The sequence below is a fragment of the Lepidochelys kempii genome, chromosome 3, assembly GCF_965140265.1.
Source record: "Lepidochelys kempii isolate rLepKem1 chromosome 3, rLepKem1.hap2, whole genome shotgun sequence".
Lineage (NCBI taxonomy): Eukaryota > Metazoa > Chordata > Testudines > Cheloniidae > Lepidochelys > Lepidochelys kempii.
Window position 1 is genome coordinate 125,752,305 of NC_133258.1, and position 19,078 is coordinate 125,771,382.

Consider the following 19,078-nt stretch of genomic DNA (forward strand, 5'->3'; position numbering starts at 1 on the left):
AAGATCTTTTTATACACACAAAGCATGAAAAAATACCTCCCCCCACCCCATTCTCCTGCTGGTAATAGCTTATCTAAAGTGATCACTCTCCTTACAATGTGTATGATAATCAAGTTGGGCCATTTCCAGCACAAATCCAGGTTCTCTTACCACCCCCACCACACAAACCCACTCTCCTGCTGGTAACCTATTTCCCCTTGTTTTTTCCTACCCCCCCTCCTCAGACGTTCTTGTTAAACCCTGGATTTGTGCTGGAAATGGCCCAACTTGATTATCATACACATTGTAAGGAGAGTGATCACTTTAGATAAGCTATTACCAGCAGGAGAGTGGGGTGGGGGAAGGTATTTTTTCATGCTTTGTGTATATAAAAAGATCTTCTACACTTTCCACAGTATGCATCCGATGAAGTGAGCTGTAGCTCATGAAAGCTTATGCTCAAATAAATTGGTTAGTCTCTAAGGTGCCATAAGTACTCCTTTTCTTTTTGCAAATACAGACTAACACGGCTGTTACTCTGAAAGCTATCCTACAGCTGCAGTTCCTGCCTACATCAGTTCACTAATGATAAAGTTTTCAGTTACATCTGATTTTATGAAAATATTTTTAAAACAATTTTTTTGAGGGGGAAATGCTTGCACTTCACTTATAGAAAGGATAAATGCTGCCGTAACTGACAAAACATTTCTGGTAAGAGAATGTGCATGGAATGTAACTTGTTCTCCAGAAGTGAGCTTTCTAGATAGTGATCTAATTAATAAGATACTCCAGACCAAGCAGTAATACTGATTAATGAAGACAATTAAAATATGTAATGAGACAAGGCGAGTGGATCAGCAGCATTTGACTTCAGACTATGTGGTAATGACAACTGAAGTGTTTAACTGGAACTAGCATCTGTGAACAACACCTGTAGCATATTTTTAGCCCAAAGCTAGTTTCTTTTAACTTGTCAGTCAAATGGGAGGTCTCATCTACCTTTTCCATATTTTATCATGGACCAAGCATGCTTTCTGCATAGATGGGATTATAAAATAGGCACTTAAAGTATCACTGATAATTGAAGAGGCTAATGAGGACAAATACAAATATCTGAAATTTTTGGCCAAGTGTTCACAACCTTATTAATTCCCTAACAGGATAACATTTTGGGGCAACCTGATTTGGCAGCAATTTGGAAGAGAAAAGGCCATCAATGCTCCCCATCACCTGCCTTACCCCTTTTTGATGCTCAAATTCCAAGCACAACAATCCCAGGTTAAAAAAACAAGGCCTTCTCAGAGCCTGATTTACTCTTGATGCCTATTATGGCCTACCGCCAGAACAGCCTACTGCCTGAGAAAGCCCTGGCTTTGTAGGATGGCTCAGGCTCACCCATAAGTTAACTTCTTCCCTTGAGAAAGACATCAACATGCCTGTCACAGAGAAAAGGAAGGTGTCTCCAAAAATCAAACAACTTCTGTTGTTTTGGGAGAATCAAACCAATGGCTATCCCATTGGAAAAAGAGGGTTTTGACTCCCCTGCTGCCAGAAACAACTGCTCAAAGTTGCAATCCTATGAAGCATATAAACATAACCCCAGTGCTCATTTGTCCTTTAATTTCCATTCCAACTGACAGCAGGAGTCCACAAGCTGTTCCATGAAATTCTTCCATGTCCATCACTATGTGTACAATTGCTGCAGTCCAGGTGACCTGTGGAAGTCACCAGCTGGAACTGCAATGAACACAAAATTTATTGATACCCTCCACCACTAACAACGAAGTTGGGAAGGCCAGAGCAGTGAAAGGCCCTCTTGTTTGCTTCGTTTGCTAATGTCAACTGCCCTGTGTCCCAGCTAATCAACCCAAACAACCTACTGAAGGGACCAGGACTACCTAATGAGAGCCCTCCTCTTAGAGATTCTACCCCATTGGCTCACTACTTCAACAGGACTACCCAGAAGGTATGCACCCCCTGCAATCTCACACTGACTGGTAAAGCCAGAATGCCTTATACTGCTGATCAAACCATACCCATATTGCAGGATCTCTCCACCACATTTGATAAATTTCAGTGGAATGCTGCTGTTGTCTTACATATAGGGGTTTAGCATTAATCAATACAATGGCTTCCTTGTCCTTCTGCCTGAAGGCAGAGGACTGCCCCCAGAGTCCTCACCTCTGAATCCTCTCCCCCAGCCCTTTTCTATTTAACACCTATATGAAGCTGTGAGACAACAGGAATGCATATGCTAGTAAAATGTAGCCACCACGCTGTTTCCTTCGAAGAAAATGCAAACACTATCTCCCAGCCATCCCACGGTCTAGGAGTCAACATTCACATGAAGACAAGCTTGTTAAAGCTAAACCTGGAAGAGATGGAGGTACTGCGGGGTGGAGAGAGGGAAACTTGAAGAACTTTCTACCATCATAACATCAGCCATTTAAGAGCTAGGTTGTCTGTAGCTTCAGGATCCTCAGACTTATCTTTGCTCTTCAATGCCTGAATAGCTACAGCTGGAAAAATATTCAACCAAGGCTTGCCCCCAAAACACTGCTTTCACAGAAGCTAAGCAAAGTATATTTATAAAATCATAGAACTGGAAGGGACCTCTAGAGGTCATCTAGTCCAGTCCCCTGCACTTAAGGCAGGACTAAGTATTATCTAGCTAGACCATCCCTGACAGGCGTTTATCGAACCTGCTCTTAAAAATCCCCAATAATGGAAATTCCACAAACTCCCTAGGCAATTTATTCCAGTGCTTAACCAGTCTGACAGCTAGGAAGTTTTTCCTAATGTCCAACCTAAACTGCCCTTGCTGCAATTTAAGCCCATTGCTTCTTGTCCTATCCTCAGAGGTTAAGAACAATAATTTTTCTCCCTCCTGCTTTTAAGTACTTGAAAACTTATGTCCCCTCTCCTCCAGACTAAACAAACCCAATGTTTTCAATCTGCCCTCATAGGTCATGTTTTCTAGACTTTGAATCATTTTTGTTGCTCTTCTCTGGCCTCTCCAATTTGTCCACATCTTTCCTGAAATGTGGTGCCCAGAACTGGACACAATACTCCAGTTGAGGCCTAATCAGCATGGAGTAGAGCGGAAGAATTACTTCTTGTGTCTTGCTTACAATACATCTCAGAATTATGTTTGCTTTTTTTGCAACAGCGTTACACTGACTCATATTTAGCTTGTGATCCACTATGACCCCTAGATCCCTTTCCACAGTACTCCTAGGCAGTCATTTCACATTTTGTATGTGTGCAACTGATTGTTCCTTCCTAAGTGGAGTACTTTGTATTTGTCCTTATTGAATGTCCTATTCGACTATTCCACATAGTTATATATTCACTTCATGTACATTAAACCACCAGGAGCATTTTTTCAAAAAAGCTAATAAAAATTAAAGGTTTTAAAGTCACTTTTGTATTCTGAGACAGTTTGAGTTAAGTACCTGTACCAACACAATTATTTTAGTCTGACAGATAGGAAAGGGGATAGCAAAAGAGATTTGAAGTAATAACTGAAAGTGTGTTGACTAATTTCAAAGTGAAATATATATTGCAAGCATAATGTTTTAATTTTCCTGCCAAATGGCTCAAGTCTAAAAATTAGATAGTCTAGACACTTAAAATAATTCATTTATTTTGTAATCATTGATTTATATATTATCCATAAGCCATTTTAATCAAATACATTTTAAGTTTCAAAGTGAAAAAATTGGTGCTTAAAAAGTAAGTATAACAAAACTGAGCAAGCTTTTACCAGACCTCTCATGTTCAGACCACGCTTTCTCCATACTGCACATGTACAAACATTTCAAAGCAGCCCTATCACCTATAATTAACTAAAAATATTTCTCTATAATAATTACAAAATTCTGAACTTTGGGAAACGCATAGAGTAAACAAATAGTAATTGCACATAAGAAATATGAGACAAAACTTTATATGAAACTTTTACATATGTTACCCAGAATCCTGAATTGTCTACATTGGGGATTAAACTGTGTTAACAGAAACTAACTCAAACAGTTTTAAGATTACATTGCATAAAGTGTTAAACCTATGCTAGTTTCCAAATGGTTCAGACAGGGATAAAACACTGCTTACCTGGCTCATATTTAAACTTGGTTCTGCTAAAATGATTTAATCCCCAGCATGCAAAAGGCAAGGAAAATACTAAAACTGTCAGCAAGTGTTGATTCGGGAGTGGAAGTTCATAATTTTTCTGAGTAAACTTCACAAAAATATGAAGTTGGCTTTTAAAAGCTGTTGAATAGTTTGTTTTGTTTAGTCTAACTCAGGCAGGACGTGAAGCATTTAATCACAGCATCCCTTAAAAAAAAAACACAACATTTATTTTTTTACAGGCCACATTCAGGTCACTAATATTTTTCAGACTACATAATATTGTGTTCTATTTCCCAAAATTAGTTATAAAACATACAAATTCAATTATGCACTATTTTGGATGACAAAATGAAAATTTTAATTACTTGTCAGATGCAGAATTCTGATAACTTATTAATCTCGGTGGAGAGTTTGAAATACCTGAAGGGGCTTTGCTTCCCTAATGAGCATTTTGTAAATTGATTTTGTATACTGTTCCGTTTGGATTAGTCTGAATTTGTTCAGCCTCATTTATTTGTATCTTCCCAAAACTTAAATTACTATTCAGCAGAATTTTTGTACTTGGTTGTTAGCCACTTTGAAAATTCAGGGACACATCCCATATTCTTGAGTTTAGGTGAAACAAGCTATTTTCGTATGCCCCAACACAGCTGTCCCAGAATTAAGATTTATATAATAAAACAAGTGCTAAAAAATAAGGTAGATCACATTCTACTGGAAGTGAATAAGCCGCATTAGGGGTATTTTTGTTGCTACAATTTTTTTTTTTAGTATAAATTAAAAACACATGAGTACTTTAGAGAAGTTACGCAATACCATTTCCTGGCACCATGTAATAGCTCAGCCAACTATTTGCATAAGCCAGACAACGTATGAAGCTCAACTTGTGATGGCATTTTATACTAGCAAATACTTCAGTTACCTGAAAAAGTATTAGGCTAGTACAGTATTTAAACAACCTGTCAAAATAATCATAGGGTTCTTTGTTTTTATTACATAGACACTTTTATATTATCTAAACAATTGAACTGAAGCAAATAAACTCTGTTTTATTAGACCAGCATTCAAACAAAAGAAAGAGAAGGCCAGGGACCAATAGTTAATATCTTTGAGCATACTAAAACACAGTAGTATGAATTAAACTGATTTGAACAAAAATAAGCCTATAGAAAGTGAGACATGATTGCTGGAAATGTAGAAATTTAGAATGCTAGTAATCTGATTGGGGAAGTTGGAGGTGTCCAAATTAAGGTGACATGTTATAGTATTTAAATAGGATTTATTTCACTGTTTGCAACTATCTTGAAGACACAGTCTTGTTAGAATTAATGAGATCACCTGTTGCTATAACTAATTTATATTATTGTTTAATTCTGCCACACTTAAGAGTCTTAGCATAGATTTTTGTTGCTTATGTCAGGTTTTGTTGGATTATTATAGAAAAGCAGTGAGAAAATACAAGATGAAAGGAGAGGTACTATGAAAAACTTAGCAAGGCAGGATATATTTAAAGGAGCAGACAGTCAATGTAAAAAAAATCTCAGAATTAAGTGCTTTAACATACTATTGTCAAAAGACCAAATTGCACTATAGTTTCTCTAATCTTTCAATTCAACTAAAAAAAAAATTTACTTTATGCATTTGATGGCACTGTGTGTAGTGCCAGTTTCCCCTAAGTACGTGGGTCTTTCACACAGGAATAATGGTGGGGCAGATTTTAAAAAACAGGAAAATGGCAAAACCACAAACTCTGGCAAGTGGTTCAAAAACAGATTTAGTAACAAACTATTTAATTTTTTAAAACTGACTAGATTTCACATTCATTGTGTCCATTTAAGCTACTAAATATTGTCAAATGTATATGCAAATTTATGTAGGAAATATCCTTAAACTAAGCAGTATTGTATCATATTATAACAAACAATTATTTGGGGGATTAAATCTAGAAAAAAAATGCTACAATGCTTTAACAAGCAAATTGCTGAGTATCTTTATCCGCACCCAACTTAAACTTCAGAACAGGCATTCATTATGGTAGACTTGGCAGAATTCAATTTTTATTTTTTATAATTTTGACCCATAATCTAAATGTTTATTTAAGCTTTTTTTTATTTTTATTGATTTAAATGTTCACAGTTGCAAGAAATTATTAGAGTTCAGACAATTTTTTAATGACAGATGCGGACATTCAAAAAGTTCAAACTTTATAACTGTTAATACACAAACTGTCAACATCACATGTCAAAACACACAATAAATATCCTTAAAAAAATTACATTCTAGTAAGTTCTCAAGCAGCATTTTTCTTACTCTGCCTATTTGTACATTTTGATGGAAATATTTTCTTATCTGTGCATATACGATGAAGTTGATGTTTACAGACATACCAATAAAAATCTAAACCTTCCAAGCCTACAGATGGTACAACTTTTAATTCAAAAACAATTATCCTCCAAATGCTAAAAAATTAAGATTGAGGATATTATATTTGACTTTTCAAAATTAGTAAGTTAAAAGATGTGATTTTCAAGAAAATTACACTTTTGAAAAAAAATTTAGAACTAAATAGGCTAACTTTTATTTTTATAAAATGAGGGCAATTAAAAGAGACTCACCTTGCAAAAGGAATATATGAGAGACTATACCTGAAAAAGGAGAGGAACAATAGTTAAAATTTGAGAGGTTTCATTTGTTTTCTACATATCAATTCAGTATTTTAGTCCAGAATTAACAAAAGCAGACTGGTATATTGAACCCTGTAACAGGATTACGTATTCAAATTACATCCACTTGAAAATAAAAGGATTCTGCAAGAACTAAGTGTACTGCCAAGAGATTCTGGTCTCCTTTTTTTCTTTGAATGTTGCTATGTAGTATATAACTTCCATTGAATACGAATTCCACTACAAAATGTAATATGGAGATTTACTATCACTTTAGGATTCTTAACTTTGGTTCCTGAAGACTGATTACTGAACTATATGAAACCTACAATCCTCCCAGAAATCAAGACAGCAAAGACATCATTGTCTGGTTTGAATAGAACAAAAGTAGTTTATGCAAATATGTACCTGGTGGTGTGTATAGTGCACACATAGCTGTAGAGTAAGACTACTTTATGGAATTTTGCTCTTATAACAACGTGTTCTGGCTTCCCTGAAGTGGTAGTTAGACCTGGCCTCAGGTTAGGGTCAGACCCGAACCACCACTTCCGGGAAGCCAGGACTGACACTAGGATGGTGAGAATGGAATCCAGCCTGTTCCTGCTCGGAGAGTACACTAATGTTAGCCACATCTGAAGCTGTCTGAGGTGCAGGCGTGCGTGCCACACCACATATGTACACGCTGCCATGTGACCTAGTAGACATAGATGCATCCGGGCTGTTATCAATGGGTGCACTAACACTTGGGCGATTAAGTCTGTCAGGGCTTTGAACCAGACATGAAATGGACATGAACAAGTACTCGAAGAAATTGTGTTTCATTCTCCTACTTGTCCTAATCAGACACTGGGATGGATTTGATATCAAAAGACCACAACTTTATTAACTTTTAGTTTTAGTTATAAGGCCCTAATCTCCACCAGTCCCCAATTACCTATTATTTACTTGGATCCAGTGCAACATTAAATGGTCTCCATAAAAACAACAAACTCTCAGGGTTCGCCCGCTTCAGCCTAACTCCTAAGCATTTAGCCTACTTCTGAATCCTCCTTCCCTCCCATGAGAGGGGACAAAAGGGTACATTTGAAAGCCATCTCTCCGCAGGAACTTACTGTCTCCCCTTTTTCCTCCAGACTAAGAGGGTTTACCAGTTAGCTCAGAGTTTTCTTTTGTTTATCTCTGGGAACTAGCCATTTTGACCCTCACCCTTGCACTGGACACCAAGCTTAGCCATACAGCCAAACCCAGTGCCCAATATCTGCCTCCCTTTGGTTCGGAGAACTTAAAGGTTGGACCACACATTGTCCAGTGTCTGATAAATGTTCCTGTATTTGAAATAGGGAAGATGCGCACACCATACCTGATTTTCATATAGGAAAATCACCACAGCCCAGATCCACAAAGGAACCTGCATATCTAAGTCCCAATTTTAGGCACTAATGTGATTCACAACCCCCACCCCATCCCGCACTGCACCTAAGCTTCATCTGTAAAAGTTCCCTAGGTGCTTAAGTTTCTGCCCCTGGGCACATGCACTGCTGCCTTGCTCTAACCATCCAGATGCCTATCCCCAGTGTGATCCACAAAGCCAGGGGAAAACAGGCATTTATCAACCTCTCTCATCCGTGGGACCCAATCCGGTATGTGTGTTCAGAGCATGCCTATCACATTGGTCCCCAGTCAAAATCCTGCCAAACGAAGAGGAGTAGGTGGTACCTTCCTTAACTTTTAGGCCAGTGCTTTGAAGGCTCATTTGGGATGTGGGAGAGCTGGGTTCAATTCCCTCACCTGATGGGAAGAAGAGACTTGAACGGGTTTTCCCCACCTCTCAGGAGAGTACCCTAACCACTGGGCTATAGGATATTCTGATGTGGCTCTCCATCAGCCTCTCTTAATTGAAGCTTGTGCACTTTAGATACATAAATATTTAAAACAGTCATTAGAGCAAGGGGACTGGACCCTAGGTGTTCCACCTCTCAGGTGGGCACCCTACTCATCAGGATATAGAGTCACTCACTCTCAGACCCAGTGAATTAAGGATCACATTTTCTAGCATATATCTAAAGCTATCAGACATTTGTCCGCAAGATAATTTGAGCTCAATCCTGCCAAACTGCACATACACAACACAATTTAGAGCAATATGTGACTTGGAAAGAATTTGGCCCTATCTTTTTTCATATGTACCTCTTAATTACATGTCAAGGTTATATGGCAAGTGATAAACAATTCAAGATAAATTTTAAAAAAGGCTTACCAGGTCATTGCTAGGAACTGGAGTACGCAGAATAGCAGGGCCAAACCTTTCTTACCCCACTAAAACAAAAGAAAAATTGCAGATTAAAATTGATTTGTACAAAATTATTTAATTTAGTAACTAAAATTACTAGCCTACTCAATCCAGTTCACTCCAAAACCTTAGCTGATCCATGATGGTCAATCTCCTTATTTATGAAGGTTTAGGAGCTTAAACAGATCTCCTTCTCCTTTGCAATAACCATAATCAATTGTTAGACTATCATTCCAACTGAAGAGAGCTAATTAGCATCTTTGCAACTTAAGTCTTCCCTAGTTATGAAACTCTTCAGAACAAAGAATTCCAACTACCAACTACTATCTCCTTCATATTCACTATCCATATTTGATCTGTGCAACATTACAGTGTATGTTCTTTTCAGATACATGTTTACCTTCACCCTTGTATTGACACTTGAATTACAAAAGCATAGATCTGAGGTGGCTGAAGATACTTTTATACAAAAGTTTATCATTTCTGTTTTCCTTTACTCATTTTAAGATCTTATGTTCTGCAACTCCTTTCCCACAATATGCAGTTGTAAGAGTGCTCTTGCTCTGTAGCAGAGATGCTCAATGCCATCCACCAACTAAATGCAATTCAAACACCAATGTTGCACACTTCCATTAAAAGTGGAATTTGTTTAAATGATTCATAAGAACATAAGAATGGCCCTACTGGGTCAGACCAAAGGTCCATCTAGCCCAGTATCCCGTCTTCCAACAGTGGCCAGTGTCAGGTGCCCGAGAGGCAATGAACAGAACAGGTGATCATCAAGTGATCCATCCCATCGCTCATTCCCAGCTTCTGGCAAACAGAGGCTAGGTACACCACTCCTGCCCAAGGTCATCTATCCCTCTGACTTCATTGAGCTTTAATGAGACAATCCCAGAACCGCTCTTAAACATTAGATGAACCACAGAGTGTTACCACAGCCAAAAATCTAGGCAAACCAGCTTGCTCTTAAAAGGGACAGAGGATTTGAGTTAATATCACTTACCCAGAATACAGCACACAGAGTCAATATCAAACACAACTGAGGAAAAAGAAAAACCAATGGGTATAGTGTGCAAATATCCAATCAAGCAAATAGTTGACATGTTCTCAATAAATCATCAGCGTTTTCATATGCACCATTGGTAATAAGGAAATCCATAGGCTTTTCTATAGCATCAGTCTGAACTTAATCCTGAGAATTAATGCCAAAAACAGTGTCACTGTGAATCTAGAATTCACAATACCCATCTTCTGACAAGACAGACACTAGCATTATGATGGACAATCCACTGTTAAAAACATCCATTCACAATTATTGTATTTGGCAAATACAGACTTGGTTTCTGCCAATGTTTTTGTCTCCCAGTAATAGTGAGACGAGGCCCACTAGGGAGCAGCTGTTTTGTATTCAATAAAAAAAGCTTAGATGAAACTTTATTCAAGCTACTCATGTGGCTCTTTGTTATTTCCTATCAGTTGTCAGTTTGCATTTTAATAGGACAAAGGAGGATGCCAAGTATATTTAGCTTCAGTATCTTGTAATATGATTCCAAATAGCGTAAGGGCCAAATTTATGAACAGAGTAATTTGTTTTTCTAATTAAAATCAAAAGATTTGCAATTGTAAGTACAGTGTCGTTAATTGAAAAGTAGGATTTCCCTTCAGGGCAGAGTATGGGCCATGAAGAGCCTAAAGTATCTTGCTAGAAATACTGTCAATCTCTGTAATGTATAGTTTTTCCTGCATGTTTTACACATTTATGCTTTCCAACTACCCTTTCTTCATGATACAGCTTTCCTTGGTGTAACATTGCAATTAAGTGATTAAAAATGAAATGGTTTATAATCCCAGATTAGTCACAGAATTTATCTAGTAGAAAATGCAGAAATATACAGTTAACCATTGCCTTGGGATCCTTATCCAACTACATTTCCCCTAATCTGATTTCTGTCCTCTTCACTCCACTGAAACTGTGCTCAAAGTTTCTAAGAGCTTGTCTACATGAATACTTGGCTCCTGGCAAACTGGAATGTAAACTGACCCCAGAGCTGACCCTTGGGTATGGCAAATCATGGCAACTGCTCGGGGCCCCATGCTTTGAGGAGGCCCCGCGCTTCAGTGTGCATCTGTAGTGCGGGACCAGGCGCCAGCTTTTCAAACTGCCGAGGGGTACTCGGCCCTAGGCTCTTCCCCAGGCCCTGCCCCCACTTCACCCCTTCCCCCAAGGCCCCATCCCACCCAGTTCTGCCCCCTTTCCTGAGCCCGCCACATCCCCCCTCCTTCTCAGCCTCTCTGAACACCATGAAACAGCTGTTTGTCATGGGTGGGAGGCACAGGGAGGGAAGGGGAGGTGCTAATCCATGGGGCCGCTAGCGGGTGCTCAGCACCCACCAGCCCTGGAGCACCCACAGAGTCAGAGCCGATAGGCTGACCCGGGGGGGGGGGGGCGCGATGGGGTTAGAGTGCGGGAGGGCACTAGGCCGGTGTAGGCATCAGCAGAGGTTACTGTGCCTGCTCAGTACAACCTAGATAGGAAATTCTGCCAGGGAGCCGTGTGTGTCACTACACTGGCCCAGGCAGGGGGAGAGAGCGTCCAGGCGGATGTGTCCCGGACCCCACTACCCCTGTAGGGACGGCCCTGGCCGACCCCATACTAGCCTGCTGCACACTAAGTATCCATAAAAAGAAAAGGAGGACTTGTGGCACTTTAGAGACTAACCAATTTATTTGAGCATGAGCTTTCGTGAGCTACCGCTCACTGCATCGGATGCATGCTGGCCGCCGGCGGAGATCAGAAGGCCATGCCTGCAATAACAGATCCGGTGGTCGTCGACCACAAGCTGCCAGAACACGTCCTCGAGTTACTGAACGAATGGGAGAGGCCAGCTCCCAAAGCGGTCTACCCAAACCCTTGCAATTGGAGAGATGCGGAATTCTCCAACTGGGAAAACCTACCATGCCAAGGCAGTGGGGTCTCTCATTTCGGAAACGACCCAATCAGCAATGACTGGCTGAAACACCATCCTGGGTTCTCCGAACGTCAATTCCTTACGGCCCTAAAACTGAGAGCGAATGTGTATCCCACCAGGAAATACCTAGGGCGTGGCAAAAACAACCACAACGTACAATGCAGGCATTGTAATGCCTCGTATGAATCGCTTTCTCATATTCTGGGACAATGTCCGGCAGTGCAAAGTGCACGTATCCTCAGGCACAACAAGTTATGCGGAATACTCGCGAGAGAAGCCCGCAAACTTAAGTGGATTACGTATCAAGAACCACACCTGCACACTGCCAAGAATGAACTACGAAAACCAGATCTTGTTTTTGTCAAAGATGGAACAGCCCTGGTTGTCGATGTCACAGTTCGCTTCGAATACAAGGACAAAACTTTCTCTGATGCGGCGGCCAAGAAAGTCCGACACTATGCGTCTCTGACTACCGAAGTCAGAAAACTCACGGGAGCCACTAAGGTCAAGTTTTTTGGCTTCCCCTGGGTGCAAGAGGAAAGTGGCCCAAAATCAACAAGCAAGTCCTCTCGGCCCTCGGTCTCTCAGAGTCCACGCAAGGAAGAGCTGCAAAACTCTTCAGCCGTAGGGCTCTCCTGTACTCCACGGACATTCTCAACACCTTTGCAGGTATAGGTAAGGAACCTCAAACCTGCTGAAGCCAAGCCCGAAGGGACCTCCCAGGCGACATGTGGGAATCTCGTAATGATTACATCAAATAATAATTCATGACCGCGATCACTGGACAGGACAAACTGGCTTGGATGGGCCACCCGGGGTTAGGAACACCCCAAATAACCCGAAAAAGAAACCCGCGTGGGTTTGTAAAATAGCCAAATGCCTCGTCATCTAATTAGTGACACGCATGAATGGATGAACGAGATTCCCACTGTCCCTACCTACTATCTAGCGAAACCACAGCCAAGGGAACGGGCTTGGCAGAATCAGCGGGGAAAGAAGACCCTGTTGAGCTTTATGCATCCGATGAAGTGAGCTGTAGCTCACGAAAGCTCATGCTCAAATAAATTGGTTAGTCTCTAAGGTGCCACAAGTACTCCTTTTCTTTTTGCGAATACAGACTAACACGGCTGTTACTCTGAAACTAAGTATCCATGTAAGCCATGCTGCCATGCACTAACAGTTCCCTAAAGCATTTTAATCTACTCCCGTTTAAAAACTGGATAGATTAAAGTTCATGGGGGAACTTCTAGTGCACGGCAACAGGGTCCACATGGACACTTAGTGTGTGGCAGAATAGTGTGGGGTAGATTTGTATCCCATCTTGCAGCAAATTAAGTGTTCATGTAGACAAGCCCTATGTGGCCTCTATGGAACAAATAACGTGTACGTAGTCAAGGTGATGATTGCAATGCTTCCATTTTCCTCACTTTTTTTGTCCCATTTTAAATTCTTTGGGACAAAAAGACTATCTTCCTGTGCAAATGTACAATGCAGAGCACATTGAGAGCTACTGCAACATAAAGAACATTAAAAAAATATTAAAATAACTAAGGTTGCGAAGTCTAGCATTCAAAAGTTAGGAAATTCCAGAATTAAGGTGGTCTGTGCAGCCTTAATTTGGCCCGTGTGCATATGCATTACGACAGTCTTTAATTACATGATCACATGCTTTTCCCCCCTATAGGAAATCTGCCTCATTCAGTGTACAGAATGCATTTTGCTCACTTAAAAGAGCAGGTATGCAATATTTTGTTTTAACCTCATAGTTCAGTATGTGGCCCCAGGCCTTATTTACTGTACTTTTCTAACTCTGCTCTGATGACAGAATTATTAATCTCCTGATGGGCCTTTCTATGGCATTCATCATTATACAGAGTGCTTCACAAATACTAATGAATTGATTTTCACAAAACCTTGTGAGATGATTGGGTATTATCCCCATATTACAGCTGTGGAACTGAGGCACAGATAAATTAAGGTCCAAAGTATCCACTAATTTTGGGTGCCCAATTTGAGACACCTAGGACCTGTTTTTTCCAGAGTCTTAGCATTAGATAGCACTTTATGTTCAAAACATAGTTGCCACTGACTTCAGCTGAAGTGCTCAGCACTTCTGAAACTCAGACCCTAGGGCTTTAAGTCAGGCCCCGAGAACACTCAATTAGTGCCCACGTGTGAAAGGGTTATTTTTTAAGCAATCAGCCCAGCATCACAGAGGAACTCTGTGGCAGGGTCAGAATCTAGAGCTGACCAGACACTGGAATTCCCATTCCATTGGGAGTGGGGAGCCTCCCCTATCCCAAACATTTAAAAATGTAACAACTGAAATTTCCTGCAGACTGAGAACTCTGATATTTTGCTTCAACTTTTTTGAAACTATATTTCATTTTGACCTTTTTGAAAGGTCTGAGGCTCCCCAAGCTGCCCAGGCCCTAGCAGCTCACCAGGCAGGGAACCAGACAGCACGTGGAGACAGGTGTCCCAGGCTGCCAAGCAGCTGGGAACTATTTTCCCCTGGAAAAATTTGATATAGCAGAAAAAGTGAATTTTCCATCAGAATATCATTGACAAAGTTCTCAATCAGCTCTAATAGAATCCAATTATCTAGGGCTGCATTCAACTGCCTTAACCATGAAGCCATCTTTTTCCTTCTTTCAATCTCCTGACTCATTCACTACACACTTTCCAACTGCTGCAACAAAGAAAGTATGGGTCCTATAGACAGCAGCATCTTTTTCTACACAACATTGCTTCAGCCCCAGAGCAGGTCCACCTGGTGCAATGAATGAGACAGAGATCAAGAGGGAAAAAAATAGTATGATCATGTACTTCAAGACTGCATAGTGCATGTGCACTAGGGCAGTGGTTCTCAAACTTTAGCAAACTGAGGACCCCCATTTTGATTTAAAATTTTTTTGAGAACCCCCCGCCCCCAAGTCCCTCTGCTCAGCCATTGCCCCGCCCCCTTTCCGGGGCCTGCCCCTGTCCTACCCCTTCTCCAAGGCCCCGCCCCTGCTCACTCCACCCTCCCTCCATTACTCCCTCTTTCCCACCCTCACTCACTTTCATCAGGCTGGGGCGGGGGGTGTGGCTTCTGGGAGGGAGTTTGGGTGCAGGAGGGGTGCGACACTTACCTTGGTACGCTCCCAAAAGTGACTGGCACATCCCTCTGGCTGCGGCTCTTAGGTGGGTGGAGGGGCACGGGGTCTCTGCACGCTGCCCCTGCACACAGGCGCTGCCCCTGCAGCTCCCATTGGCCGAAGTTCCGGGCCAATGGGAGCTGCAGGGGCAGCGCCTGTGTGCAGGGGCAGTGTGCGGAGACCCCCTGACCCCACCCCAGGGGCTGCAGGGACATGCCCGCCGTTTCTGGGAGTGGCAGAGAGCCAGGAGAGGTAAGCCTGCTCCCCAGCATGCTGGAGTCGTGCCTGGGAGATAGGGGGAAGAGTTTCTGAGTGGGGCCTGTGGACCCCCTGGAGTCCCCTGGGGTCTGTGGACCACAGTTTGAGAAACACTGCGCTAGGAACCTGATCTAAGGTTACATGGACAACTTTAATCCTGGCATTTCCTAACTTTTGACTTTGCAACTGTTTTGGGTGTATACTTTCTTGGTTTTTTTAAAAAAGCCAACAGAAAAAAATTCTATCATGTGACATCATATTTACACCCATATGGGTCATGAGCAGAACTGGAACCTTTAGTTCTACTACACAGACGTTTGCCACTTGTGCTGGTGGGTTGTTATCCACTATGTGGACCAGCAGACTGAAAGGGGGGCGGGGGGGAGGGGGAGAAGAGATGAGACTGCCAGTGAGTTTCACAGATATTTGCTGACAGTAGAGGAATGGTGAAACTCAAGACTCGAGTTCCATTCCGGGTGCTGGAAGGGAGTGTGCTCTAGTTGGGCCCTGGAGGCTTAGCCCTTTCTGCCCAGTCCCCTCCATCCTGTCCCAGTCCTGTCTCTTCCCCACCCTGGCTTTTCAATCCCAGTTCCAGTCTCCCTGCCTAGCCATTGCCAGGTCCATCCCCCACTCTGATCCACCACAGCTTCTTGTCCCAGTCTTTCTGCCCAGCCAGACCCAGTTCTCCTATATCCTGACTCATCAGATATGTTTCCCATCACCTTGCAGTGTGGCTTTCATCCCCTTTGCATTATATTGGGGAGCTCCCTCCTCTATACCTCCTGAGCCTAGCAGAGGGCACTGAGAGCACAGGAGCAGCTCTCTTCTCTTAGTTCCAGTGCCCTGCACAGCCTGGACTGCTGTAGCTCAGAGCTACAAATGAGAGAAATTTCTGCTCAGCCCCAGGCTGAATTTAGCAATGATGCTCTAGCAAGTCTCCACTGACCACAAGCAATGTGAGATTTCTCAAAGGTTTATAACCAGGCCAAATTGGGGGCAGGTGTATTTTCACACGGATGGCAAAAAGCATACCTTGACACAAAGGAAACCTGCCAAAATTTCAGGTACCTACTCCAGCACATGCAGGCACTAAAGACTTTCAAAGGAAAGAAAAAAAATACTGTTTTTTTAAAAAAACAGGAGACCCCAAAAAAACAAAAACAAAAAACCCCCACACCATATTTTTCCTAGCCTCAGTCTCAAACAGCTGAACTGTTTTAGGTGAAGTTTTCAGCCTGAGGTTCACACCTGGCATGGAAAATTTCAGCCATAATGATTTAAGTTTGGCAAAATTTATGAGCAACTGAAAATAGACTCTTATAATGAGAAATGTCACGCAATGTTAAAAGATGGTGTTACCAGTCCAGCACATAATAATCCAATAAAAACTTAATGTGCATCCAGGCAATACCTTTTTCTGGCCAAAGCCTCAGATTTGCTTCCTTCCCCACCCGCCATGCAGTAAGATTTTAAAGTTAAAAATATTAGTAAATGTAGTTTACCAGCATAACAATTGTAGCAATTAATCTTGTTGGCTCAAACATTTTTTTCAGCTGCTTCACAGGCCCCATCAAGAAACACGTACTAACGAAATAAGGAAGAAACAGTAAGGCACATTCAAATAATCTTTGCAAGAAATCAATATAGGTAACTTATAGAGCTATCCAATATTTAAACTAGAGAAAGGCATCACCCTTCAACAACAGCAACTGATCAGGTCAAAGATTAATACTCTTTATACATTTGTCCTGGGAATCAGCCTACATGTGTATCTGCTATGTGCTCCGCATTTCCTTCCAAAATATTCCTAGATTTATCATAGGGACACCAGTTTAAGTCTAGTCAATCTAGGACTGTCTCAAAATGAAATTCACCAGAATTGAGGAAACCTTGAAGGATTTTAAGTAGGAAGATTTGTCAGGTTGAGTATGACCAATGCCAAACCTGTACAGAACTTAGATTTTCATTTAAAAATAAAAAAAAAGTTTCTGGCCCTACCAGTTGCAAAAAACCCCTCAAGCCTCAACTGAGCTGCCAGGCAGTGAAAGTATCTGCTGCTATTACACAGTCAAACCTGCAGGGGAACTCCATTCTTAATCTGGTGCTGAGATCAAGCATAAAGTAGAGGAACACCTGCAGCAGCCCTTGCTGAATCCTCCAGCCTTACACTACCCTGTGCCTAACTGAAAGGGAATGAAGGTCAGCAGCTCTTCTGTTCCCCTCCTCCTTAGGCCAGGTCTGCTCCTTCCTCATGTTGTCTGGCAAAGAACAGGCTCAGAATAATCCTGTTCTGCCACACTGCAGCTGGACTCAGCCTTCTCCTCCTAGATATAGGCAGGAAACAAGATATCCAAGATCCTTATCCTACTCCAGAGAGGGGCCAAAGATTTCATCTGCTCCAATAGCCCCTCCCTAAACGAGAGTGGTGTTAGAAAAGAATGCCCTACCCCTCCCTGGAAAAATGAGGTCATGGGACTTGTATGTTGAGTTGCCAGGACAAGTAGTGAGGTATCTTCTATCTACAGAAGACATGAGATCTGAAATAGAGGTACTGAAGACTGCATGAATGTACTGAGATTTCACTGGAGCAAAGAGAAGAGCAGATAAAAGAAGGAAAAAAACCCTGAAGAACTGGTGGGAAGAGAACTGATGTGGTGGGGGTGAATGGCAAATTGAGTGGTGTCAGAACTGAGAGTGACTCTGGATGTCTAAGACAGTCCAGGTTATTTAGCAAGCAAACAGCATGGGGTATTTGTGAGGAACAGGCATGGTGACTCATGTGAGCATATATCCAGAGATATGAGAATGAATCCAGGGACCGTGATGGAAGAAAGGGCCCTTCTCATCTGCAAGAGAATCAAGTCCTAGGTAAGTGTGTTTCCAATATGGGGTTTTGGGGGAAAAGAGGTAGATTGAACGTGTTGATTATTGGAATGACAGGCAAGAAGATTTTAGCACAAGATGGTAACTAAAAAATATAACCCCAAACAGCCTTGTAAAATTGTCTAAAGCAACTTGAGACTACATGTGCCCTTGCGTCCCCCTTGCCAATTTACAGTTTGCATTACATCTTCCCCATGTTTTAAATGTTTCTCACCCTTTCTGCTCTGTGAAAGTGCCATACAAAGAGAAAGTAAAAATACAGAGTAAACTGAGAAAAAGACAAGCAAATTTCCTCTTAATCTAAGGTACTGCTTTAAGAGAGCAGTAAGAGCACAGATAAGATTTTTAATTTGTCAGTGTTCTTTAAAAGAAATGAAGGAATCCTGGAATTCATTCATCTTGGTTCACAGGGAATTAGTATTACTCATGAGGGTTAGCAGCAGACAAATGGCTAATTTAATTTGGAGCACTGAAAATATATTCTGAGGCAATGAGACAAACCATATTTCCTCTTCTGTAGGAAGAGACACAAGAAATTAAGTACACGAGGTGGGGGGGAGAGGGGGGGAGAATCAGTTTTACCTACATCCAATGTGAAAGAAACATCAGCATTTTTAATATATAGAATCGATAGCATAACTCAGGGGTCGGCAACCTTTCAGAAGTGGTGTGCTAACTCTTCATTTATTCACTTTAATTTAAAGTTTCGCGTACCAGTAATACATTTTAACGTTTTTTAGAAGATCTCTCTATAAGTCT

The 19,078-nt window shown here is 41.5% G+C and overlaps 1 protein-coding gene across 2 annotated transcripts in view; it reads right to left on the reverse strand.

Moving 5' to 3' along the window:
- Positions 1-3,608: 3,608 nt before the first annotated feature.
- The window catches only part of SFT2D1 (SFT2 domain containing 1), a 46,266-nt gene continuing 30,796 nt past the window's right edge, over positions 3,609-19,078 (reverse strand). For both annotated transcript variants that reach the window (XM_073337896.1, XM_073337897.1), the window contains 5 exons: positions 16,939-17,020; positions 10,073-10,108; positions 9,034-9,092; positions 6,729-6,758; positions 3,609-4,317 (listed from right to left, as the gene is read on the reverse strand). In XM_073337896.1, coding sequence (XP_073193997.1) covers positions 4,278-4,317; positions 6,729-6,758; positions 9,034-9,092; positions 10,073-10,108; positions 16,939-17,020 — 247 coding nt within the window. In that variant the 3' untranslated portion in view covers positions 3,609-4,277. The remainder of the gene's footprint in view (positions 4,318-6,728; positions 6,759-9,033; positions 9,093-10,072; positions 10,109-16,938; positions 17,021-19,078) is intronic.